General features: G+C 41.5%; 1 protein-coding gene across 5 annotated transcripts in view; it reads right to left on the minus strand.

Moving 5' to 3' along the window:
- Slc38a11 (solute carrier family 38, member 11) overlaps window positions 1-27,452 on the minus strand; it is a 67,764-nt gene that overhangs the window by 24,214 nt on the left and 16,098 nt on the right. For 2 of the 5 annotated variants that reach the window (XM_063284120.1, NM_001377019.1), the window contains exons 8-11: window positions 17,101-17,171; window positions 16,014-16,175; window positions 12,154-12,266; window positions 8,101-8,232 (exon numbers count right to left, since the gene is read on the minus strand). In XM_063284120.1, the coding sequence (XP_063140190.1) occupies window positions 8,101-8,232; window positions 12,154-12,266; window positions 16,014-16,175; window positions 17,101-17,171 (478 nt within the window). Of the gene's footprint in view, window positions 1-3,728; window positions 3,865-8,100; window positions 8,233-12,153; window positions 12,267-15,382; window positions 15,447-16,013; window positions 16,176-17,100; window positions 17,172-27,452 lie in introns of those variants that run through there. The other 3 variants (XM_063284119.1, XR_010064660.1, XM_063284118.1) reach the window with 3 other exon arrangements.

The following is a 27,452-nucleotide window of genomic DNA, read 5'->3' on the forward strand; positions in this document are numbered from 1 at the left end:
TAACATGTTACTCTGATGGCACAATTTTAGAATATATATGAAAAGAGTAACTGAGTATCTATTATGTATCCTAATTCTCAAACACAGCACAGTGCTGTTAGTCTTCCTGTTGAGTACTCAGCCTCTAGACTTGTTAAGACTGTCCCTTACTCAGCATCTTCTGCCCTGCACCTCCACTCTTTCCCCCCACCACAGTAACACACTTCTAGTCTCTGACTATACTTGAATTTCTCTTTAGAAAATTAAATTCCACATAATCAGCAAGATCATTGCAGGATTCTTTTTTTTTTTTTTTTTCCATTCTGCATCTACCTTGTTTCACTTAGCATGATGCTCATGCAGATGGCCACAAGGACAGACTTTCCTTCTTTGTAAAGCCGGATCATATACCATGGTGTACACAAGCTGTTTTCTTCACTCATTCATTGTTGACAGAACTGTAGGTTGTCTCCGTACCTTAACACATGCAGGTAACGCTGCAGTGAACATGCCATGCAGATATGCATGTGAGATGCTCAGTGAGTCAGTAAACCTTGAATAGAGATTGCTGGCACCATGGTAGTCGTTTGTGAATTGCTTTAAGAACCTATGGAACTTTCCCCATAATAAATGTCAACTTCCATTCCTTCCAAGGATGTACTTCGCTAACATTTGTTTCATGACATTAGTGTAGGATGATGTCACAAGTGAGGCAGGTACAGGATAGAAGGAGGCCTGTCATTGGAGGAGAAGGAAGGATGGGCGGGAGAGAAGTTTGCAGGAAGAGGAGGGGACTAAGAGAGAGAAGGGAGACGGAGAGAGGGGAGAAGCCATGGCAGGTGACATTAAGATTCTGCTCTGTGTATTTACAGGTTGTTATCAATGTTCTCAAGGGATGGATGGTACCGGGCTTTGTATGTTTAAGTGGTCACTTATATCTTACCAGTTGGATCTAAGATTACTGTGTTGTGTGTTCTTTTATGTGAGGGTTTGAGTGTAGGAAAGTGTGCAGCTGGGCTGTGTTTCCGCCAAGATATCTAGCAGATACCTTGGGGCCCCGAGGTGCAGACCAAGTGGGGTAAAAGACACTGTTACTTTTTATTATTCATATATTTTTACAACAACACATTAGCATCTTAAGTGTGTAATGGTTTATCAGTGGTGGTTTTAACCTGCAGTTTTCTGAGAATGTTATACCTGCCATCCATTTTCTTGGAGGTTGTTCGGGTTATTTTTCATTCATTCATTCATTCATTCATTTATTCATTCGTTTGTTCATAGCCAGGTTCTCAGCCCTGGCTGGCTTATAGTCACTATGTAGATCGGTCTGTCCTCTAACTCACAGAGATCTGCCTGCCTCTTCTTCCTGAATGAGTACTTGGATTACAAACATGTGCCACCATGCCTGACTTTTACTTATTCATTTGTTTATGTATTTACTTATTTGTTTGTTTGTTTATTAATTTCCTTACTTCTGAAACAGGATCTCATTAGCTGTACAATACTTTTAAAAGTATTCTCTAGGACCAAACAATGCAAATTGAGTTTGAAACTAGGTGATATAAAAGTATAGACTATACCATAAACGTCTTTAAAAGAACAAGTTTTTCAGCACTGTCCAACAAAATTATATGTTTAATACTAAATTCTATCTCCGTACTTGAAACTTTCAATTATATACTTCTTTTTTTTTTGTTTCTACAAAAAGAAATAGTGACAGATAGATGGCTTTGTGGAGTCAGATTATCCAAGGTAGAAAACTGAGGAAAAATGGTATAGATCACACTGCCTAGTAAGTATTTCCATAGTAAAAGATTCAAGAAGGGACAATACTATGAGGCACCTAAAATGCATCCCAAGCTAAAATACATAGGGCTGCGGAGATGGCTCAGTCACTAAATTTCATGTCATACAAGTGTGAGGATCAGAGTTCTGATCCCCAAAACCCATATAAATACCAAGTAGGCATGGTGGTCCACTCGTAACTACTCCTAACTTGATGAAGACAGGGCTCCAGAGAAAGCCAGTTAGAGCCTTACTATATTGGCAAGCTCTGTGTTTGATTGAGAGACCCAGCCTCCACGAGTAAGGTAGCAGAGCGGTTGGGGACGTTTGCCTACATTAACTTTGGGTTTCCACATGAATGTGCATGCACACTAGAACACACATGTGCCCACATATATGCAAACATGCATATATACACACACAAATTACACGCACCCACACAGAGATAGAAAACAAGAACAACCGTGGGCACTGGAGAGATCCCTCAGTGGTTAAAGAGCATGTACTACTCTTCCAGAGGACCTGAGTTTGATTCCCTACACCCAGGTCACGTGGTTCACAACCACCTGTAATTCCAGCTACAGGGAATCTGACGCCTCTGGCCTCCTTAGACACCTGCACTGATGTGCATATACTCCCATCAGCTGTCAGATACATACACATAATTAAAAGTAAATAAGTACATCTTTGGGGGTGAGAACAAATGTCTTGTGTCTATTTCAGCAAAACTGTTTCTGTTGGCTTGTGGGTTTGCTTCCCATGGTACTGTAACATAAAAAGGCTGTGAGAAATGCACTCGGGGCTGGCGTGGTAATGACCTGCAGCCCTCCCATATCTGTATCTTGCATCTTTTTTTCTATCTCTCCTATAGTCATCCTCACTCCCCTCCCTCGGCCCAGGACTGTACGACGTTGAACCAGTCCCAGTACAAAAATAAAATAAAAGAAAATAAAAGAAAAAAAGAAATCCATAGACAGATTGTTTTGCCATCTAGCACTTGAATAGACGTAAGTATTTATGAAAGCAACATAGAAAATAAAAAAAAAACACAAATTATCAAATGGCTGAAACTAAATGAACTGTGAACTGTCCACAAATACTTTGAGTTAAGTTATGGGAAATATTATGTAAATGATGGGGATGAGGGTGGGATCTCACTTGGCCCCTTGCTGCTGCCGCTGCCTAAGTAGTAGAATCAGCCTTTCAGGTTGACTCCACTGGCGTAGGCCTCAGGTGCTAGGATATGTAGACATGGTCCCTCCAGTCCTATGCATCAGTCCTATCTAGGTGACTTGCACTGAGGAGTGACAAAGGTGACAAGTGTGACCCACTTCTGATAGTCCTTCCCTCTGTCCCTGCTTTTACCCCTCAATGCAGTGAGGTATGTGGTTTCTCTGGGTATGGAGCCACCATGTCTGAGATCGTCAAAGGCCCTGCAGGGTCCAGCCTGCCACCTGCTTCTCTTTAGCAGTCAGAAGCTCAGGATCCTTACTCCTTAGAGAAATCAGGTTGGAGGTATATGAAATGATAGTTAAGGATCTAAAAGTGAGGCTTTCTCTGAAGCCCCTTTTTCTTTGCTCTTGGTCCTTGCCTTCCTAGCAAGCCTCCCCTTCAGCCTCCAGTGTATACCTAATGGCGGCTACAATGCCCTGCAGGCTCTGCCCCCGTCCTGCAGAGCCCATATTTGCCTTGTTTCTGTTTCCTTTGGCTCTTCCGAGGAGTCCTTCTGGATCTCCCTGCGTCCCTAGAGCTTCTCTTATCCCTTCCTCTGTCTTCCTCGTCCTCCTCCATTGCTGCGAATATTTAAAAGCAGAAATGGAAAAAAAAAGACAAAATATTATCTGTCTTTTAAATCTCTTCTTCATAGTCAACTGATACTCAAGAAATATATATCTTATCTTAGGAAAAAAAAATAAAAGGCTTTGTCCTAGGAAGCATGCCAACACGGACTCTGGTTTTCTCACCCGATGATTATGTTTCTGTGTCTGGGTTCTCACCGGCTGCTTTCTTCTGCCAAGCAAGCAGCACACAGTGCTTTTGGGACTGGTTCCTGTGGCCACAGCACCAGCTGTTTCTTTTCTTTTTTTCCCCCTCTTTGTACTGCAAGTAGAAACCCATAGGGCCCAATTACTGCAAATGCATTCTTTCCCCTAACAGCAACATCCAGCCAAGATGCTGGATGGAGTCTTGCAACAGAACAGGTCAAGGACTTTTTCTTTCCCTCTTTAAAATTGAGATTGTCTCTGCTTTGAGGATATTTCATTGCTGTTCTCTGCTATGAAAACAGTGAAACAAAGGTGCCATTCTAAATGGGCTTTGAATTTTACCAGGTAACACAAATATGTTACCTTGTATTTATTTATTCATATTTACCAATAACAGTATTTTTCTAATTATGCACGTTCTGATTCTAACACTTACCTCACCTCTGTGGGTGATTATGATATCTAAAAAGCCACAATAGAGAAAGGTTTCTAGAACACTAGAGCTAGTGACCCGACAAGGTTTTGGCCGTTCATACCCAATCACAGAAATTGTATTAATTAATATGAACACTATGAACAAAAAAAAAAGAACACAAAAAACTTTACTCCCAATTTACTTACAGCCTGATAGTTACTTTAATCCATTAAAAATCGTTTCATATATAGCACGTATTATTCTGAAACTTATTTAAAAATAAATTTAATCTCTCCCTCTCTTCCTTTCCCTACCCATAATTTTTTTCAGTGCTGTGGATAGGACCCAGATCCTTGAGTAAGTTAGAGAAGCAATGACTCCCTGAGGTTTATTCCCAGATGTTGTACATGCAATGAATGTTATGTATTCATAGGCATGTGGATATATTCATGCCTGTGGAGATCAGAAAACTTTGGGTTTCCTGTTCTGTCAATCTCTACCGTATTCCCTTGTTACAGGGACTCTCTAAGTTGAACCTGAAACTTGATGTTTCAGAACCAGCTGGGGCCCAAGAGATAGTGTAGTTAAGAGCACTTGCTGCTCTTGCAGAGGACCCAGGTTCAATTCGAAGCACCCACATGGTAGCTTCCAGCAGTTTTGAACTCTAGTTTCAGAAGATTTGGTGCCCGCCCATCAGCCCTCCATCTTTCCTCTGAGGGTACCAGACATACATCCACTTACATAAATACAGGCGAACCATTTATACACATAAAATAAATAAAATTTACAAACAAAGAATAATGATCACCTGGCAATATGGCTCAGTGGGTAAAACTGTTTACAAGCATAAATCTGACAGTTTGGGTTCAATCCTCAAAATCCATGGTGGCAGGAGATAACTAACTTCCAAACACTGTCCAATGACCCCCTATGTATGTATATAATGCCAGACATGTGTCTGCTTGCTCTCTTCTTGCTCACTGTTTCTGTCTGTCTGTTGTCTGTCTGTCTGTCTGTCTGTCTGTCTCTCTCTCTCTCTCTCTCTCTCACACACACACACACACACACACACACACACACCATGCATGCATAGTGAGCAAATAAATTGAAAAAATTTTTAAATAAAAAAAAGACAAAAAACAAAAAACATTGGGAACTCACATCAGATAAGTCATAAACTCAGGAAGATCAAACAACAATAGAAACCAGGATGGTGGTACTGTGGCTTGAATGAGAACTAGGTCCGTGGATTTGAACACCCGTCCCCAGTGAGTGCTGCTGTTTGGGGAAGTCATGAGTTCTTTATGAGATATAGCCTTGCTGGAGGAAATACATGATTGGGAGCAGGATTTGGGGCTTTATAGCCCTAAACCCATTTCCTGTCGTTTCCCCCCCCCTCCCCATCCCGTTCTCTCTCTCCCGTGAGTGGATGAAATGTGATCAGTCTGCTTCCTGAAGGCCAGGCTGGCCTCATTCTCCTGCTGCTGTGGCCTCTAGTCATAATGAACTGTGAGACAAAAGGAACCTTTTCTTTCTCAAGTTGCTTTGAGTATTTTATCATAGCAGCAGAAAAGTAACTCTATAAGAGCTTGTTATTTTAGACATTTCTACACTGTAGTTGAAATGTTAATACTACTGACAACACTGTGATGTGATGTGATGTGATGTGATGTGATGTGATGTGCGTGTGTGTGTGTGTGTGTGTGTGTGTGTCTGTGTTGTACAGGCTTGTTTTATGTGACAACTTGACACAAGCTGGAGTTATCACAGAGAAAGGAGCTTCCCTTGAGGAAATGCCTCCATGAGATCCAGCTGTAAGGTATTTTCTTATTTAGTGATCAAGGGTGGGAGGGCCCATTGCAGCTAGTGTCATTCCTGTGGTGGTAGTCTGGGGTTCTATAAGAAAGCAAGCTGAGCAAGTCAGGGGAAGCAAACCAGAAAGTAATATCCCTCCATGACCTCTGCATCCGCTCCTGCTTCCTGACCTGCTTGAGTTCCAGTCCTGACTTCCTTTGGTGATGAACAGCAATGTGGAAGTGTAAGCTGAATAAACCCTTTCCTCCCCAACTTGCTTCTTGGTCATGATGCTTGTGCAGGAATAGAAACCCTGACTATGACAATATATATGTATATGTATGTGTGGTACATATATGTGTATGATATGTGATAGATATACATATTTTCCTTAATTTCCTGCTTCTATTCTAGTGGATGCTCTTGTGTCTATGAATATTTATATGACTGGGTCCTAAACTGTGGTCATAAGACATAATCACTTACGTAATAATTTGAGCCCAATGTTCTCAACACAGTATCCAGTGTGGTGGACTATGACAAAAGTAATTGAATGTGCTTGTATTCAAAGAGCAGTTTGTATTCAAAGAGCACAGTTTGGTAAGTAAGGATAATTCATGGACAATTCAAATGTTACGTGTTCTAAGATCTTATATAAAAGTTACTTTGTAAGGCTAAATGAAAACCATTCACAGGAGTTAAGACTTATATATGATTTGATTTCTGCCATTTGTTTCAGAGATGAGTTCTTACTATACTGCTCAGGCTGCTCAAGTGGTCCTCTTGCTTAGTGTTCTGAGAAGCTAACTAGCTGGGACTACAGGGCTGCATCAACATACCAAAGGAAGGCTTTTTCCTGTTGTTGATATAATGGATGATCCTAGTGTCTGGGGCTTGGGGAAGATGGAGAGTCTCCCTTTCCATGTTACCTGATATAAGAAAAGTTCAAATAGTCCTCAATGGACTATTTTCTTCCTTTCACTGAAACTTGTAGTCACACTGGCACTGGGAGAGCACAGTGATGTGAATATGAAGGAAAGGCCTTCAGTTATCCCACAATTCTCATAGCCAGAAGTATATGATGAACTGCAGTCTGTCCTGTGTAACTCTGTCATCCCTGTGGCAAATGCTAACTGGTTTCCTTCTGATTAGAAATCCTGTAAGGCTAGTTAGTGTAAGGGAAGAATAATGACCTTGCAGTGGTGGCTTTCATTCATTGCTGTCTCATCAAAGGACACCATTATCCTAGCTGGACGAAAAAGAAAGGAATCATTCTTGATGTGCTTCTCTGTCCCTCTATGTTCCCAACGGAATCTGTCAAATTAATCTGTGTTAAATGTGTGTGTGTGTGTGTGTGTGTGTGTGTGTGTGTGTGTTCTTCATCATCTACACAGCAGCTAAACTTTCATGTTGGTGAGAAACTTTAGATTTTTTTCTAATTTTCTCCATCACTGTATTTCTGCTGTGTAATACAGAACATTGCTTAATGACTATATGGTCAGTGAATGAATGAGATAGAAGTTGCACTTGGCAATAGTCTTTATAGGATTTAGACAGACTTAGATCGATATGGCATAGTTACAGGCTAAAAATAAATCTAGCATCTAAGGGAGCCTTTGGAGAGGGACATTGGAAATAAGTTTTCATAAAGGCAAGGGCTAGGTTATAGGACAACAGCATTTCCAATTGCTTTGAAAGAAGTGGATCAATTCAGACAGGGCACAATAGAGACATAGATCTGAGTGGTATGAGAGAGAACAAAAGTCTGGGGAGAGAAAAATATTTAAAGAAAAAGAAATTTGGGTCATCCAAAGCCATTATGTGATTGGGATAAAATTTTCTTCCCTCTATAACTCCAACAAGTCCAGTAGATATTTAGATTCCACATACAATGAAGGGTTTAGCCAACTGAGAAATACCTTTACAGTACAGGGACAGGACTTGTAACCATGGAAGCTCTGTCAGAAACTCTATGTGTCTATAAACTGCAGAATATCATCATTACCAACATTTATCATTGTATTGTGAACAGATTTTCATTATAGTTCAGAAAGCAACACTTAAAAAAAAAAGAAAACCACAATTTGTATTAAAGGGACAAATTTTTAAGAAAGGAGGAAGCAAATCATTCAATGTACTTACATTGAGTTCCAAAACTATCCCAAGGCAATCAATCAGCAACGATATCAGTGTGGCTGCAGTAACAATAGCCGCTGTTAAGGTGACGTGGAATACCGATGAAAGGGCCCCACCAAAAAACACATTGGTAATAACCTGGCAACAAAACAGATCAGACTGAGAGATGCTCTCGAGGCTTACTGGAATCACCGTGACCCTTTCACATAGTAGCACTATGACTGTGTCAAACACCCCCAGAGAGGCGATTCGTCAAACCTTAGGTCACTAGGAACGTTTCTATCTTTCCACTGTATTTACCTATTCTCATACATAGCAATAATAAGCATTCTTCACTATGTTCTTTGTCAGTCGGTGTCTTAGGCTGTAGACCCAGAGCACGGCGCACCAGGGTTATATATTTTTAGGGTAAGAAAGCTCTTTGATTGTTGCTTTACCCTTCTTGAGCTGGTAGGGTTACCACTAAAACAAGCAACAAATGCTAATTGATTATTTAATGACTTTTAAGGAAGGTATTGGGATTTACCCTTGAGTGCTATCGTTTATTAATAGGAAATCTACGCTACACAAATAAAACCTACAAAGAGGAAAGGCAAACTAAGATGAGTTCATCACTATATTCCATGAATACACAGACCAGGAAGCTAATCTCTGGGCCCCTATTGGATGCAACCCACTCTGATAAATTTACAATAAGAAGATGTCTAAGGGATGATTCCTGTTCTCAAGAACTGACATTCTAAAAGAAGACCTATAACTTGTATAAAGAAACAGAACAGTTTGTGGCAGAATGAAAAGACCAAATATAGTTTAGAAGGCTCTCTAGTTATCTAGAATGTCCAGTGTGTGAAGTAGAGAAATTCATGTACAGAGCAGATGAAGTCCCCAGTGAATGTTTATTACTGACTTGAGCACAGCCATGTCAAGGACACCAATGTCACAGACCAATGGGATTGGCCAACCCTTCTCAGGGTCTATGTGCAGTTTTTGACAGAAGGTGTACTCTGCCTCATGTCCCTCTTCCCAGATGTTTACAGTCTGAGACCCAGGGCTACCTAGCCCCATCCCCTTACCCTGTATATAATAAACATTTTAGTTTCTAGGCTAATCCTAGTAAGCTCCTTCCATCAGAGCAAGCAGATCCCATCCAACTCCAGTTTTTCTACATGCGAGACTGTGTTCTCCATTCCCATGTTACCCCAGGCAGGTTTTTAGAACCATGGCATATAAACGTGACAGTCAACCTTAAAGTACTCCTCTTTTTTGTCATTGCTGAAATGTGAGTCACCTGTCTGAGCTTGAGTGGGGATAAAAATTAGAGTTGAATTACAAGCTAAAGCCACACTGTACAGAAAAGCAATGGGGGGGGGGCAGATATAGGACATTATCTATGGAGGACAGGAAGAAGAATCTGAACAAAGTGGTGACCATGTGCAAAATCTCAGAGGAACAAGAATTGTCAATGGGGGTAGAGGGGAGGCCAGGTGCCGGGTACCATGAAGATGACCTGTGTCGAAGAATCACCCAGATAGATGATATCCCCACAGATCAGCTGCTCCAGCCCTGCTGGTAGAGACCTAATGGTGATATTAATAACTGTAGATGATGTGAGTTTGATGTTTCTCCAAATTTATCTTCTTTAAACACAACCCTTCCATACATAAAAAATCTCATAAAATTCTATAAAATAAGATTATGAGGCTGAAATAACCACTTAGGCAGGGCAGTGAAGGACATATACCAAGCCATATAGTCTTTTTATCCGCCTTAGGTGTGCCTGGCTGTTTTCTGTTTTGCCTATGAAGATAAATAGTTCTGTTTACGCTGGTTCTCTCTCTCTCTCTCTCTCTCTCTCTCTCTCTCTCTCTCTCTCTCTCTGTGTGTGTGTGTGTGTGTGTGTGTGTGTGTGTGTGTGCACTCACGTGCAGAGAGCACCAACAACTAGTGAGATTCATATAGCATCCTGCATGGTATATGCCACCAAGGTAAAGATCTTGGTTTCATTCTGCTTGCCTGTCATGGCAGCCAGAATAGAAACTCCTTTCCCCATTGGAAAGACAGAAAGAAGCTGCAGGTGAAGTGCCTCACCCCATCCGCCTACCCTCGAGCAGAAGCCATCTGAGCCTGCACCATCTGCTGCTGTTAATCTGGAGATCTGACCTGAACCTGAAGTACTGGGCAGATGCTGACAATAGCTAGCAAAGCTTGGGAAGAATCTCGAAGTTTAAAATCCCCCCTAAAGTAAGCCACAGTTCACTCCTGTCTTCTGTGGAGGAAGAACACTAGCCGTGGGTTATGCCATCCACGAACCTGGGTGTGCCTGGACAGAATGCACAGTTCTGAACATCCCCTGCCATGGCCTGGAACTGCCTCTCATTGCCAGAACTGGCCTACAGGGAGAAACCAGCAGCCTTGAGAAGCCCAAGGATTAGGTAGGGAATTTAAGGCTTCGTTGGTGGTTCCTTCATACATTGCACCCATTCACACAGCGCACTGTGTAAATAGCCTGTAGGGATAGAACCTGACTGAGACCTTTTCACACTGACTCTGAAAGAAGCTCTGTGAGCCAGGATGGTGGGTTCTGCTACTCAGAACACTGGATCTCTGGCCAACAGCATAAGAGATTCCTGATGAATCATGTTACACAATTTTACACAAGAATAGAGTCTCTTCCATCTACATAGCTACCTGTATTTATAACTATGTAAAATTTTCATGAAACATTTATATAACTGTAGATATCAAAGTTTAGCTGTAGACCTGTAGTTTTAAGTTGAAGTTTGATTCCCCATGGACTATAATATTTTAAATATGGGAATATATTATTATATCTATTTCTATATTATATCATATATGATACTATATTATATAAATATATTATTACATATTAAATATAAAATAAAAACAATCTGGCCTATGGTAAATAAACAATAATATTTTAAACGATTTATTTATTTATTTTTATACAAATACACTATAGCCATCTTCAGACACATCAGAAGTGGGCATTGGATCCCATTACAGATGGTTGTGAGTCACCATGTGGTTGCTAGGAATTGAACTCAGAACCTCTGGAAGAACAGTCAGTGCTCTTAACTGCTGAGTCATCTCTCCAGCCCAATAAACAATGACTTATGCAACATCTTGGCAAAATATAATTTTGGAAACAATTATCTTTAAACTTTCATCCTTAATTTATTTTTTGACATTCCTTTAAAAATAAAAGCAGCTACTTGATTTAGGTGTCCTAAAGGCTACTGCTTACTTGGGAAATAAGTGGTATATTTGTGTTTACAATAACATAGACTCAACCCTGGAGCATAATTTATAGTTACAACATGTGAAACATTTTATTTTCTGAATATTTGAATACATATTTGAGTGAAAATGAGGGCATGACCACTCCTAGGTAGGGTTGAGGAGAACACTTGTATTGTAGATGTAAGGGAGAGAAAACAGCCAGAAGCATCTTCAAAAGTCCAGACCAGGAAGAGAAAGAATCACATTAATCATGGCCGGTAGACTGGATGGGGCCATAGAAGGAGAGAGAGAGAGAGGTGAGAAAGCAAAGAAAAGGGGAGAGAGAGAGAGAGAGAGAGAGAGAGAGAGAGAGAGAGAGAGAGAGAGAGGAGAGAGGGCAAGCTGACCAAGAGAGGCGCCAAGGACAAGAGACCAAGAGAGTACATGGCTGGATTGTGTAAGAATCGTAAGGAGTTGGGGTGGAGTGAGGTGGGGGAGGGAGTGAAGCTCAAGGTCTAGAGAGGTTTAGGTTAGGGGGTTAGGATGAGAAGTGTGGGAGGAGAAGTGCACAGAGGAGCCAGGATTTTGTGAAAAAGACTGAGAGTCTGGCAGCCTGTGTCTGCTTTGATATGTTAATAGGCGCCTCAGTTAGCCATTTGTCCCTGGTTTCTTTGGGGCCTAACCATATTCACCTGTAGATTCTGGTACTTTCTAGCTTATAGAGAAGGCTTTATGAATCTATCCCCTGTCATCATGTGTTTGGGAATCTGCATATTGAATTATCTGGGTTTTCCTAAGTGCAGTAGAACCTATGCTTACCTCTCTGGTCACAAAGCATTCAATTGGGTAAGTCAAAATAACAGTGATGCCGTAACAAAACCTCCCAAAGGTCACCAGGTCATCACTTCTGCAGTAATTTTCAAACAAGTCTCCTGGAGAACAAGAGAAAATATATTTATTTGCAAGGTATTGGGGATAACTAACAAATGAGATATTCTTTTGTATAAAAGTGATAGCGTGTGTGTGTGTGTGTGTGTGTGTGTGTGTGTGTGTGTGTATCACTAAAAACCTAGATTACCAATTACCAGGTTTAAGTATAACATACTGCCTTTAATAGCCCCAGGTTTATTCACTGCTATTAAAACTAGGGAATGTTCACTTGAAGGTGAACTTGTCACTGGTAGAGTTCTTATTTGTTTTTGGTACACTTGCCTTAAAGTTGTGCCAACTTTTGAAAAAAAAATACTTTGTCCATTGTTTTATTTTTTTTCTTTCTCTCTTTCTTTTAATAACAGAATCAACTCCCTGAATTCTTATGCGTTAGCCTTTATAAATGGCTTCTGGTCTTTGTTTCTGGTGACTGTATTATTTTTAACAAATGTCAATTAAAATAAACAAATTTCTCTTTGAAATGCTATCTTTAGCTTGAGGACAGCCCCACAAGGAGAGGGAGAAACAGGACATGTGGGGAGCTGGGTTTCCTGCGCTTGAAGTATGCAGGTCCAGATCACAAACCCAGGACCACACCAAGGAATGCCAAAGGTACACCGTCTTTCATGGCATTTGATACACCCAGATGTAAGTGCATATTTCACTAGTTCAAAATTGAAAAAAGGGGGAATTCCAGGAACAGACATTAACTTTATTTTCAAACCAAGTAATAAATATATATATTTTATGCTAGCTCTTATTGAGATTCCGTTTATTTTCAGAAGTCTATGAAAAAATACAGGGCTCTGTTCCCGGATCATATGCCAGCACCTAACTTGCTGAACACAGCCTTTGGGCCTCTTTATTTCCTGAACATAACATGGTTATGTGTGCAGACAGCAGTTGCCTTTTTTGAATTAAAACCAATTAGAAGATCAGACAGGAAGCCACATATTTTACTGTTTCAGAAGGGCTTGCTTTTATTAAAGAGTGAGGAGGGAATCTACTTGTACATCCTCCTTTTGAGACACACCTTAAGTGGCCATGTCCTTTCCCTCCACCAAGGACACCAGATGTGTGCTCCCTTTCTGCCACCCCTTCTGGGCAGAAAAAGATGACGGTGCAAAGCAGTTGCAGCAGAAAACAAGCTTGAATGTTGATTGAGGGGTCAACACTGTGAGAAACCTAAGAATGGAGATTCCCATCACTAACCACTAATGACTAGGCCTTGTCTCTTCTCTGAAGTCCCAGGGAATAGCAACAGAACTCTAGACTTCCCACGGCCTTACTGGCTTACATTTACCTGATGAAGAGTGGTGTGTGTAGTTTACACAAACAAGACCAGATCGACAGTAAAAGTATATTTTGTTTGGCAGATGTAATTATCTCCAAGGCTTACTGCCTCAGTCTGCTAACCCGGGCCTGGCCCTGGAAGCTTCTGGCCTCTGTACAGTCTTATCTAGGCCTAGAATCTTTTCAGCCTCTGAGACTTGCTGACAAATAAGCTCACCTCTTCCTAGTTCTTTCTGCTCTCTGGTTGGCTGGTTCCACTCAGCTGTCTGTCTCAAACTCCTCTCCAAGTTGACTGATTTGATCTGGGTTCCCATGGCTTCTCTTGAATTGCTCTGCTTGGCCTCATACTCACTTTTCTAATATAGTCTAATCTTTTGCCTCACTCTCATTCTCTGGCTGGTTCTGTTTCCACTTGCGTCTAGCTTGTTCTTTCTCTGCAACCTGTCTCTGTACAACTGTCCCAGTAAAATTACCTCCTCCCCTTTTCTGCACAGCTCTCTCTTCAGTAGCTTCTCTTTCCTGTCCTTGTGACAGCTGTGTGTTGTGTGTGTATGTGTATGAATGTGTGCAGTATATGCACATACCTATGTGGGTATGTTCATGGGCTGTGGAGGCCAGAGAACACCAAATTTGTATCATGCAAATCACGCACTGTCCTATTATTTTTGAGATAGAATTTCCCACTGAAGCTATGCTGGCAGCCAGGAATCTCACATGATCCTACTGTCTCTTCCTCGTACCCGAGGACAGGGACATGCACATGTGACCACACTCAGCTTAAAGATCCCCTGTCACACTTCTCTTTACAGGACAGAGTATTGCTATTCAGCACCGTCCACACATCCTCTGCCTTAGTTTCCCGTGTGTTGCGTTAGGATTACAGATATTAGGGACCACCTACAACTGTCATAAATACTACAGCATGGTAGCAACAAATGCTAAAAACACTATGGAGATGTCTCTAGCAAAAACAAAGACATTTACAAATCAAGGTTATCATGCATGCAGGAGCCCTTAGTCCATTCAACTTGGCATACTATATAGTAATCCCTACTGGTACAGGGCAATGTTTGAACACAGTTCATATGTGTGTGTGTCTGTGTGTGTGTGTCTGTGTGTGTGTGTCTGTGTGTGTGTTTATATATGTATATGTGTATATATGTACATTATAGCACATATATTACTCTATTGATATCATATTAATCATTTTTAAAAAATCTTTGTTTTCTGACAAATGTATATAATCACGGTGACCTATGACATCTATTCAGATCAAGGCATCCCAAGAGCAACACAGTGTCACAGAGAGCTAAGCCAAGCAGATCTGGACAGTAAGAGGCTGTTAGAGGCTTTGTGCTGATCAAAACGTGGGAGGCAGACAGAGAAGGGGCAGGGAGAGTATCTGAACTTGAGCATCAGTAGACATGTACACTGGCTGCTACCAGCCAGCTGGGGCAAGTTACTTCTATTTTTGTGCGAGCAGGAAGTAGAACTAGTTATTTCACTTACATCCGAAGGGTTGTGGGAAGGTCAAGTGAGATACTAGACCAGTAACAGCTACAGAATGAATGGATCCTGGCATTCGGGTGCTGTCAGGCTACCCTGAGTACTAAACTCTTAATGATTGGATGAAAGCGTCAAAAGCAGTAAAAAGGGGACCACTTAGTTACTAGGTCCAAGAGATACAAGAAAAGAGAAGTCACTTTGAAGGCAGGGAGGGAAAGGGCTGGCTTTATAGGAAAGATGTTTGCAATTTAGTCCAGAAGGAGACATTTAAGCAGAATCGTCCTTCAGGCCTGGGCTTCAAGGAGAATGAAAAGATTACCCAGAATATTTGTCCACAAAAAGTAGGACCCCAATCTCCGTGTGTGGTAGGGGATTCGAAAGGCCTGAGGAAGGAAACAACAACCACGAAAGAATTAGCACAGAAACAAGAAACGCTGTAACTGTACAATCATCCTTTCCTCAAGTGGGAGGCAGTTCAGTACAGCTAACTGACTCAGAACGGCTCAGAGACCAGAAGCAGAAAGGTTGTCAGCTTCAACTTTGGGAGGCTATTAGTGCCCAGGAAAGGAAAAGCACAGAGAGGCAGTCGAGAGGGAAGCCATGTCCGGAAACAAACAAACAAAAAAATGTGCCTCGACTCAGAGAGTATGGACCACAGAATTGAATCTGAGAGGTTAAGAAGAGAGAAATTGGGGTTGGGGATTTAGCTCAGTGGTAGCAAGGCCCTGGGTTCGGTCCCCAGCTCCAAAAAAAAAAAAGAAAGAAAGAAAAAAGAAGAGAGAAATTGGGGAGCAGACATTAGGCAGGCAGGAGGAGAGAACAGAGAGTGGGTAAAAGAGGGATGGTGTGGGATTGCCCCCCGGGAAAACTTCCAGAAATGAGCAGAATGCCGATATCGGTACCAGTACACAGTGCACCAAGCTGGGCTGTGGCTTAGTCTCTCATTTTACCTTGAGTGAAGCCAGTAAAAGTGAAGTACCCACACGTAGCAAAGAGCACACAGATGAACACAGAAACCAAGATGGACGTGTGGATGACCCGCCGCCACTTGGCCACTGTGGGCTCTTCTAAAGACCCATACACTAGGAAGCAGTTATGGTGGCAGATGAACGCTGCAACATCAAAGAAAACCTCATTACTAGGGAAACAGTGGGGCTGTGTTTTCTACTTTGAAAAGGTGAGAGAGACGTATACTGCCTTAGAATATCAAATATCTAAAATGAAAATATATTAATTTACAGCGCTAAGTAAGCCAGAACATAAGGTCGACATAACAAGGGACTTCATGTAACTCTCAACATAAACCAGACCTGTCCAACGGCTCTCCTGTTTTTTCCTCTTCCCCTTCCTATCTTCAAGAAAATCTGTACTTCATTTTATTTGGTAGCTGGGACATAGAGGAGTTACAGATATTTAGCCAACTCTTAAATCCTTCCTTAAAGAAGTTCATGACATTTGCTGGACTTTCAAGTTTGGAAACACACAAACCATTGGTGGAACTAAGAGGTGGGTTTGACAAAAATCACATTATGCAACAGGTCTCATGGGGGAGGTTTGTTAAAGGGAGGGGTGACAGGGACACAGAGACTGCCTCTGGGAGGAGGAAAGGAAGAAGAAGAGGTTTGGGGGTTGGAAAAAAATGGCTTTTTATTGGGGCCATGACACATGCAGGAGGACATGAGACAGGGCAGCAGTGGGAATTGTTTTGCCTCTGGGCAGCTAGTGATGATATGACTTGTTGCCAAGTCCCATCGGGCTGGCAAGGAAGGTGCCTGATTGCTAACTACTGTAATAATGTCCAGCTCAGAAGCACCATTCTCTGATTAGAAGCAAAATTTAGGAATGAGTGAGAAGGTTTAGTAATGGACACAAGAAAGGCTTGAACCTCATTTTATATCAACACAAACTAGATAGACCCTATGTGGCTAATGGGGAATCTAAACATAAACTACCCTCTATGGACATACATGGATGTATGAACCTCTTCACAGAGCAGATGTGTCATATTGAGAAAGGGTTTGGAAACCAGATACTCACCAAAAGACATCACCCCAATAGCCTGGATGGCATTGGGCCTTGCAAACACCCAAGCATTGTCTGTCTTTGGTCTAAAAGAAAATCAGTTAATTAGATACATTATTAAACAAGTGTAATAAAATAAGTTTATTGGAGAGTAAGAAATAGCGTCATACATAAAGACTGAGTTTCTTTCAATAGGAACTTAATAAACAGGCCGGAGAGACAGCTCAGAATTTATTAAGTACTTGTTTTCCTTGCAGAGGCCGCAGGTATGGTGCCTAGTGCTGCCATGATGACTCATGGCCGTTTGTAACTCCAATTTGGGGGTTGAATGGCCTCTTTTTTTTTTTCCAGAGCTGAGGACCGAACCCAGGGCCTTGCGCTTGCTAGGCAAGCGCTCTACCACTGAGCTAAATCCCCAACCCTTGAATGGCCTCTTATGAACTCTTTGGGCACCAGATACATGTGTCACACACACACACACACACACACACACACACACACACACACACACACGCGCGCGTGCGCGGGCACACGGGGGGGGGGGAGGGAGAGACAGAGAGAGACAGAAAGAGACAAAGACAAAGACAGAGAGAGAGAGAGAGAGAGAGAGAGAGAGAGAGAGACAGGGACAGAGAGAGAACAATTTTTGTAGACAAGAATACCCATATACATAAAATAACTTGCTGAAAAGAAAAAGAAAAAAATGAATAAGTGGCTTCCATTCATCTCACTGACATACCTTTCCCAGGGGCATCAGTTTCCCTGTGCTCTAAAATGCCTGTTGAACACTTGGACAGATTCTGTGTTTAATTATACATGTAAAATACTCACTGTGTGATTTGGGGAATCAATTTGCTCAATCAATATAACAACAAAAGTCAGTATGGAGTCATCCCCCAAGATCCTAAGGGAGATATAGAATTGCCAGCATCCTATAACTGCTCTCTATTTACCTCTTCAGCTTTTCAGGTTCTATCCCCTGAGAGAGGTGGAGTGGGAGCTGTAGTTCATTGAGGAGAGAACGCACGAGTTCATACTGACTGAGGGTGCTCTGTCTGTTGCTGGGGAAACATATTGTGTTATTTCATTTGTTCCTTGCAGGGACATTCAAGAATTATCATCGTTTACGCCAGACATAGTGATGCACACCTTTAACCTTAGCCCCTAGTGGGCAGAGGCAGGTGGATCACTCTGAATTCAAGGCTGGCTTGATGTACAAATTGAGTTCCAGGTCAGCCAGGGCCACACGCTGAGACTCTATCTCGACCCAAAACCAAAAACAAAACAAGTATTTTTGTTTAACACAGGGGAGTCTCTGCCTCATCTCTACTTTGCTTTGCTTCCTGGTGTGCTCCGTACAAAAATCTTTTCTTGCTTTGGCCTCAGGTTCCTAGCTGTGGGTAGATGATCCTCGAGAGGAGCTTTGATCATAAACACTTTTTAAAATTATATTTTACTCAGTTTTTGGTTCTGAGACAGAGTTCCAGGCTGGCCTCAAACTTGTGATCCCCTTGCCTCAGCCTTTATAGTTTTAGAATTAAAAGTGCGGCTTCCTCAGGCTCGTTTACACACTTTAAATTCTCAAGCAGCATAAATCCCAGTGGAGTTAAAACATCCAGAATCATCACAGATTGGCCTACCTAATACATAAGTTCTTCTCCACCTCTAGTACTAAAGAACATTACAGGCCCTGAGTCTGTTCCTCTGGCCTCTTCTATTTATTGGCTACAGCATGCCTGTTTCAATTTCTGCATTCGTGAAATGGGCAAAGATTATTATCTAATTCCCTGAGCTATTGTATGGATTAAGTGAGATAAGGCATGTAAATCTTCTGAAGGAGGGACTGTAAGGCAGTGTATATTCAACATATAGTCAGTTTTATCAGTACTATTTATTAATATTTGATTAGTGTCCTTTCTTAAGTGGTCAAAGGCAGATAAGCATCCACAAGCACGACACAGGCTGAATGAGCCTCAAAGGAGTGCATGGAGGTAGACAAGGAGCCCACTGAAGAGCACGCAGTCACTCAGGGGTTAAATAAAAAAGGGGAATTCTCCAGATGAAAACTCATGTCTGTGTGGAGATGACACAAACGAATCCCATTTGTTTTGTCGAAGTCTGTGGAGTTTGTGCAGTAGATCCTCTTTCTATAAACGAACGGAGCAGCTCTCAGGGGGGAAAAAAACCGTCTTTCAGAAAAGCTAGGACGGGAGGGAGGCCTCCCACTGTTTCCTCTGGACCTGCTGGGAATCGCTGCTCTTTGAATGGGAGCTACTGCCACCTGCTGCTTCCACTGCTCCCTCTCTCCAGTCAGCCTGGCAAATTCCAGCCTTAGGGAGCGACTGAAACATGCACTCTTATTCAATACACTTATAAATGATCCCTGTTGAGCAGTATTACAAGACTCTAACTTTCTGATATGCTCTGAGCGAGCAACGTGTTTCAAATCTAGGAAAACAACAGAGGTGACAGGAAGTGGGTTTTCAATGGTTTGTGACAGGTCTGAGTTCAGAAACAGGGAGGAAGGGGAAGGAGGAAAGGAGGAACAAAGGGATAGGGAGGGGGCAGGGGAAGGAGACATGGGGAAGGGAAGAAAAGAGAGAGAAGGAATGGCTCTCTCCTCTTGGTATAATTTATGCCATGACATAAATTTGATACCCAACCTAGCTGAAAACAAATGAAGTTATGGTCTTTCTGCCTTTAGACAGCAACTATTAAATACAGAAGTGTTAGCAATACACCCAAGCAATCCGTATGATTAATACATTACTGAAAATGGTCTTCATAATCAATGCCAGCCTAGTCTCATAGAAACATCTGTTAGTGAATTTGCCATATTAACAGATTAGTGTGGGAAAGCACATGAATCTTAGCACATCCACAAAAGCATATGATTCAGTATTTATGTTCATAGACACACCAAGCAAGCTGTTAGTCTCACCAAATCGATTTTACCAAATTGAACACTTATTGGATGCATTAACAGGCACATGTACTTAATCCCCCATTTGTGGTTTTATGTAAAGGCATATTTTTAAGGGTTGACTCTCATAGATTTCTTCCCAAAGATTTCCTCTGAACACTAATACCCGATGTTTCTTACTTTTTCTCTTTTTAAACTTTGGATCACATGTAGATTAACAGAGACTAGGAAATGGCAAATGGTAAAGAAGGGACTCAGAATAAAGCTGGTAGAAAATTTATTATGTTTTTCATCTGAATAAAAATCTGCATATGTATGGAGCACCATGTATTGTGTGTGTGCTGTGTGCTGTGTGTGTGTGTGTGTGTGTGTGTGTGTGTAAGTTTGTCCTGATTTTAAAATTAATATACACGAATCTCTCTCACACACACAAACATACTCAATCATTTATTCTTTATCATAAAAATATTTAAAATACTTTCTTCTAGCTTTTTAACCATAAGTACTACATTATCATTATCAATAACCATTCTACTGAATATAGGACCTAGGACTTACTTTTGTTGATTGTGACTTTGTGTACCTACTCCTCAGCCTCTTGTGGCAACCATTCGATTTGTAGGAGAGTAACTTTTTTGTTTGCTTTTTGGAGACAGGTCTCATTCTACACCTCGGCTGGCCTGGGATTCTGACAGGTTTGCTTATTTCCACCTCCCAAGAGCTGGAAGTAAAGGATGTGCCACCAAGCCCTTCCTGAGACCAACTTTTAAAATATTACACAAGTGAGTGACATCGCATAGTGCTTGTCTTTCTGTGTGTGGCTTTATTTTACATGACGATATATATCCCTGTTGTGGCACATGATGTGATTTGATTTGATTTTTTTAATGGTGGAATAGCATTGCACTGTATGTGTTTGGCTTGTTTTCCTTATTTATCAGTGGGTAGACACATTGTTTCTTTTTCTTCATTATTAGAAATAATGTTGCAATAATTAACTGGGTAATTTTTGAGAAAGAATTACTTTTCTATCTGTGATGGCTATACTTGGTTGTCAACTTGACTACATCAGGGATTAACTAAAACCCCCAAATGGAGCACATCTGTGAGGGATTTTTTTTTTTCTTGAAGTGTGAAGATTTACTTCTAATCTGGATATTTGACGTGGGAAGACACACCTTTAATCTAGATCTTTTGAGGAGGAAAGACCTGCTTGTAATCTGGTCTACTCCTTCTATCTAAGGGCATGGAAAAAGGAAGATTTTGCTTTTTACCTTCCTGCTTTCACATTGATACCATGTCCATTCCCTCATAATTGGCACAAGAGCCTATTTCTTTGGGATTCCAACATATATTGAATACCAACTGAGACATTTATTCTCATGGATAAATGAGCAACTATTGGATTCTTGGAACTTCTATTTATAGGCAACCATTGTTCAATTAACTGGACCACAACCTGTAAGTTATTCTAATAAATTACATATATTTTGCTGCTCTAGAGAACCCTGACTAATACACCATCCCCCTTCATTAGACCACAGCAGAATATAAATTCCACATAAAAAGAAATAACTTCTCAAAGGCATAAAATTCTGAAATAAATGATTAAATTTGCACTTACATTTCCATGCAAATCAATAATTAAAATTTTTAACTTGGGCCTAGAGAGATGGTTTGGCAGTTGAAAACACTTCCTGCTATTCCAGAGGATTCCAGTTCCTTTCCCAGTATCCATATTGGATTTATTCTGGCCTCCACAGGTACAAAAACACGCACATGCACAGGCACACATATACTTGTCTATCTAACTAAGCAAGAGTAGAGAGGACACATGGATTTCCCCTCTGTCCTGGGATCCCACTAAAATTTTACTAAAAGAATTTAAATGGTTCCCGAGGGAGAGGATGGTGGCAGAAGAGACATCTGAGGAGAAAATATTTTGTGAAAGGAAATTGTATGTTTAAGTCCTAACTGTGGAGAACCATATGGAAGACACACACCATGAGAAAGAGTAGCTTGAGTCACACCAGCTGGGAGTGGGTGGGGCTCAGACCCCAGTGAGCTATGGTGGGTGCGCCTGTAAAATGGCAAAGCAAAGGAAACCGGGTGCTTTGGGATCCTGGAGAGAGTGTCTGGAACAGGGAACAGGCGAGGGTATATGGGGGTGTGGCGATGGGTGGGGAGAGCCTAAGGTGGTGGGGGTGGCGCAGGCACAAACTGAGAGACTCATCTCTTTTGAAGGCTCAGCAGGACAGGAGGCCAGTCAGGGTGATCCATTATCTTACCTGTGTGAGTATTTGCAAGAAGGTTAACAAAAGGGATCAAGTCAAACGTGGCAAACCGGCAAACACAAAACACAAAGCCGGAATTAAGCTGGGAAAAGGGAGAAGGGGGTAGGAAGTAAGTATAAGAGAAAGGAAGGAACTTAATTTTGAAAACTAGTGTCTATGAACTACATGGTGCAAAGAGAAAAAAGACCATTTAGGGCCTGGCATAGAGCTGTTTGCAGCCTTAGAACGACCAGTGCTTCAAAAAGAAATGACTGCTTCCTTTACATAAAAAAATCAACAGATGTTTAATTATATAATATTTGTTTAGCCTTTTTGGTGGGGGCTGCTGAGGACCAAATTCCTGTGTGCTAACCACAAAGCTATACACAGTCTTATATGCTTTTAAAGAAAGGATTTTTAATCATTTTTATTCATATGTATGTCTGGGAGCGTACATGCCATGTGTGGGCATTCCTGGCGAGGCCAGAAGAAGACATTAGATACTCTAGGACTGGGGCTGCAGCTGGCTGTGAGCTGCCAGATGTGGGTGATGGTTTTGACTCTTGGATTCAGGCATCTTATAGTGATTGGAAACTCAAATTTGTTATCTTCACAATGGCTGAGAGATCGATCGGATGTTGTCCTACCAAGTAAGCCTGTCTTCACAAAGTGATAAAAACAAGTTTCAGGCTGGGCACGGGGTGTCTCACCTGAAATCTCTGCGCTCAGGAGGCAGAGGCAAGTGTATGTCTGTAAGCTTGGGGGCTAGCCTGGTCTACAAAGCAAATTTCAGGCTAGCCTGGGCTATGTATTGAGTCCCTGTTTCTAATAAATAACAACCAGACAACAACTAAGCTTCAAGGTATTGCTGCTGGGTCTTAGGACACTGCATCTCTAGGGTCAGGAGGCTCAGAACAACGTGTACCTTCTGGTAGTGCACGCTCAAACTCTTCAGCAGAGCACAGGAGGCTTCCGAATAATGCAGTGTTAGTCAAACCTGTTCTAAATTAACTGCTTCAATCAGACACAGCTTAGCGTTAAATGCCCTGGATACCCCTAGGCACAGCGCAGATCTCCTGCTTTCTGTCACAGCACAAGCTCTAAGTGACAGGCAGACCTGACCACTTCCCCAAGCTCAGCATCAGCTGGCTCCTTAGCCACGGCTCCCTCCCAGCTCAATTGTGTCTGACTCCGTGATACAGATCTGTGTTTGCCTTGAGCTGCCAGGAAAAAAGAAATCCTCCCTTGTCATTACTCTCAATGTCAAAATGGATTCATTCACTTTCTTTAAATACGATTTTTAAAATTTCAGAAAACCTAATGATGAGTTTTTGGGGGGTGAGGTGGGGCAGAATTTAGTGTTGCTCTTACAAAAATGATCTACATGAAACAAGTCACGTAATCGTGAATATGTTTTGCCTTTGATTCTGATTGTCATCTATTCTTTGATTCCCCTGCTGACTCTTCATGAAGTGCTGTTGCTGGGTTGATTTTACACAAACAGGTCGGGGGGGGGTGTGCGGGGGGGAGTACAGTAGTAACTTACCTCAAAAAATATTTATTATTACCATTATTATCATCTTATTGTTATGGGTGTGTGTTTTGTGTATTCATTTGCAGAACACCATTATGGGTGTGTATAAGGACATGAGCCTGTAAAGGTCAGAGGTCAATACCCTTCCTCAGTCACTTTTCCACCATATCCTTCTTCCCCCAACACAATATTTTTATTTATTCCTTGAAGATTTCACAACATACACCCCTATCACATTCAGTTCCAAGTTCTTCCCTGTCCAGCCCCCCTCCCTCGTGACCTCCTCCTAGCAAAAAGAAAAAGTCCAATTTGTGTTATCTGTATACTTACTGGTGTTTGCTCAAACTCTCAGGGGCCAACCCTTTCAATAGAGCTGAGCTTTTCCTCACCCGCAGCCCTGCTGGAAGCCACCTATTGTCCAGAGCAACATTTCATCATCCTATCAGTTTTTAAGAGGTCTCTTCAAGGGCTTCCTGCTTAGGATGTTACTATCTATTGGAATGGGGTGGGGAAAGCTCTTTCAATGAACGTGGATTGGTTTAGACTGGATGACCAGCAAGCCCAGAAATCTTCCTGCCTCCACTTTCCTAGCGCTGGGATCGTGAACCCATGATTTGTCTTTACAAAAGGGGTGCTGGAGATTTGAATTCAGGTCCCCACTCTACAGACACATTATGACTGAACCATCTCTCCCCAGCCTCCTAATTTTTTAAATATGAATATTTGTTAGACGTATGAGCATTTTTTTTTAAATTTCTGATGGTTATGTGCCCAACTCTACTCTCAATAAACTTTAATAGAGCCACAAAGGGGGACTGGGTTACAGCTACCTTTGTAGCCCCACAACCTTGAACAACTGACTCAACAGGCATTTAGTACCTCTAATTGATCGACACTAGACTCTTCTATTTCAGCCTTTGGTGGTGAGTTCTGGAACATCTATGAATCTAGTTGCCCTAAGTTAAAAACCTTGGTGTCAACCATCACTGTATGTGACTCTTGCTCCCTTAGTCCCTTCACTTAGTGACTAAGCCTAATTAATTTTATCAGCTTAAAGGTTCCTCCTTCTTCGTGTCTACTACACACACACACACACACACACACACACACACACACACACACTGGTATATATATTAAACCAGTTATCCTGTGCCTGGGCTCTTGCCACAGACAGCCTTCTTCCAGCTTCTGTTTGCCCTTACCTTTGCCCTTACCTAGGGCTACAGGAATAGCCCAATTAAAATGGACTACTTTATTTGGCCACTCTTCTGTCACTGTCCACCAGCTGAACAAGAGAAGATTTTTTTTTTTTGGTTCTTTTTTTCGGAGCTGGGGACCGAACCCAGGGCCTTGCGCTTCCTAGGTAAGCGCTCTACCACTGAGCTAAATCCCCAGCCCTCAAGAGAAGATTTTTACACTACAGCCTTCCCTTCATCTTGGTTTAGCAAACCATTTCTTTGTATACTCCAAGCAGACTTTAGCCAGAATCAGCAGAACTCTAGTTATGTCTTAAGCACAGTATCTATGTGTTTAAGGGGAAAGCAGGTGATAGGAAAGTGGGGGTCAGTGGTCATTATGATCTGGGTTCGAAAAGTAAACTTAGAAAAGGACTTTTACATGAAAATTTCATTGTCTTGGATTGATTCCTACTTTTTAATTATATCAAAACCATGTTCAGCTTTGACTAAAGCAAGAGGCTTATGATAGCTGTCAACTGATGATCTGGGAATGCTCTGCTCTGTGTTGAACACTCAGAAGAGCTGAGCATAGAGTGAAAGAGCAGATGCGACCTCTGTTCTCCAGGGGCTTGTAAGCAAGATGAAAAGACATGAAGTACCCTACAAGAAGATGCCTAAGAGATGAACAGAGACAATTCAACAAGAAACATGATCATTTTGTGTCTAAGTAGAGAACCCTTCTCAATTCCTTCTGGTAAAAGCTCCGGATTTACAAAGCCAAAAGACTCAAGTTCTGAATCCACTCTTGACCACCATTCCAGGACAGCAACAGAAGCTCCTGATGGGAAACTCAGATCCTCAGAACAAATCCACACGCTCCTCTCTGTATCCGTAGGTCATCCTTTCACGGATGAATAGCCCAATGCCCCAGAGGCCTTCAAGAGCTCCTAGAAGCAGGATGTGGTGGCTCACACCTTTAATCCCAGCACATGGGAGATAGAGGTAGATGGTTTCTGTGAGTTCGAAGCCAGCTTGGTCTACACACTGAGTTCCAGGACAGCCAGAGCTACATAGGGAGATCTTGTCTCACCCCTCCTCCCAAGATGACTCGAGATAACATATTTAGATTCATCTTTTGACTTGACCTATCTATCATTTGCTCAAGAGTTCCTATGTTTAAAACAAAGTAAGGCATTTCAGCTCTTTTGTCACCTTGGGCCAGTTTCTTCCATGTCTTTACTTCATTTCTACCCTTTATCAAATCAGGAGCTTTGTCTTGATCCATTGTTTTCTACTGAAATAACTTATTGAACATAGTCATACCATATGGTTTTTAAGTAGATAAGTAACACGAAATACTTTGCTAGAAACGTTGTGGGATTTTTTTTTCTTTTTAAAAATTTCATTAAACCATTTCTCCAGGTTCCAATAGGAGGGTTTTTCCACCCATGAGGATTATTTTCACTTATATCATAAATTCTTCTGTGTGTTCTTCCCATACCATGTAAGGAAACCCCTATTATCTAAATGGGTACTGTAATTGGCACACTGGCCCTTCCACATTTCTAATCGTTACGCTTGGCTTTTGGGGACACTCGTTTTTCTATTCGGTCTGGATGCATACTTGGTGGGAACCCATTCTTAGCTCCAAGGGTGCACAGCTAGGACCAGATTACAAGCAACACAGATCCTGGGGTAGGAATCCTTATAGATCCTCCACAAAGCCAGATGGAAATAGTCTTTGCAGTGGACTGGAAGCACCTGAAAGAGAAAACTCTTTCTCTTTCTGTGGACTTAGACCAGACCTGTATAGGTCTAAGTTAAGACTACCTGCTGTTACCTTAAGACAATAAGCAGGCATTTCAAACAAGAGTAGGACAAAGAGACAGATATTAAAAAGAGCCATGTCTGACGTCACTAACTGAACTTCTGCATACAACATACTGGTGACCATACCCAGCAAACAATCTTGAACCTTACAGTTGGGTTAATAAATTGTCTTCTACTTCAGTCAGATTACAGTTTGGTGATTTTCCTTTACAACGAAAGCAGCCACAATTCATATGGCATAACGGTTAAGTGATTGACATTTGTCATAACTAATCAGAACGCTTCCTCAACTATGCATGTTTACATATTCTTTACCCATTTTTCCCATTCCTGTCCTGAACCCTGTCTAGTTTGTTAAATTGTAGAGTTTTAGGCTTAGATTGGACGGAGTAAGGAAATTAATGCCTGCTGAGTTCTAGGGTACATTGTGTGTATCTGAACGTCTGTAAAAAGTGTAGACACAGTACTCCAGCTATGTTTAGAATGCTAACTTATTGATTAATATGCTAGGACAGAGATGTCACATGAAGAAAAAGTTTTAAATTTAATTACATGCTATTTCCACAGTGATTTTAAGATATGAATTAATCATATCCCAAATAATGAATTTTTTAAGATGCCTCTTATTG

Source organism: Rattus norvegicus, chromosome 3 (genome assembly GCF_036323735.1).
Source record: "Rattus norvegicus strain BN/NHsdMcwi chromosome 3, GRCr8, whole genome shotgun sequence".
NCBI classification, from domain to species: Eukaryota; Metazoa; Chordata; class Mammalia; order Rodentia; family Muridae; genus Rattus; species Rattus norvegicus.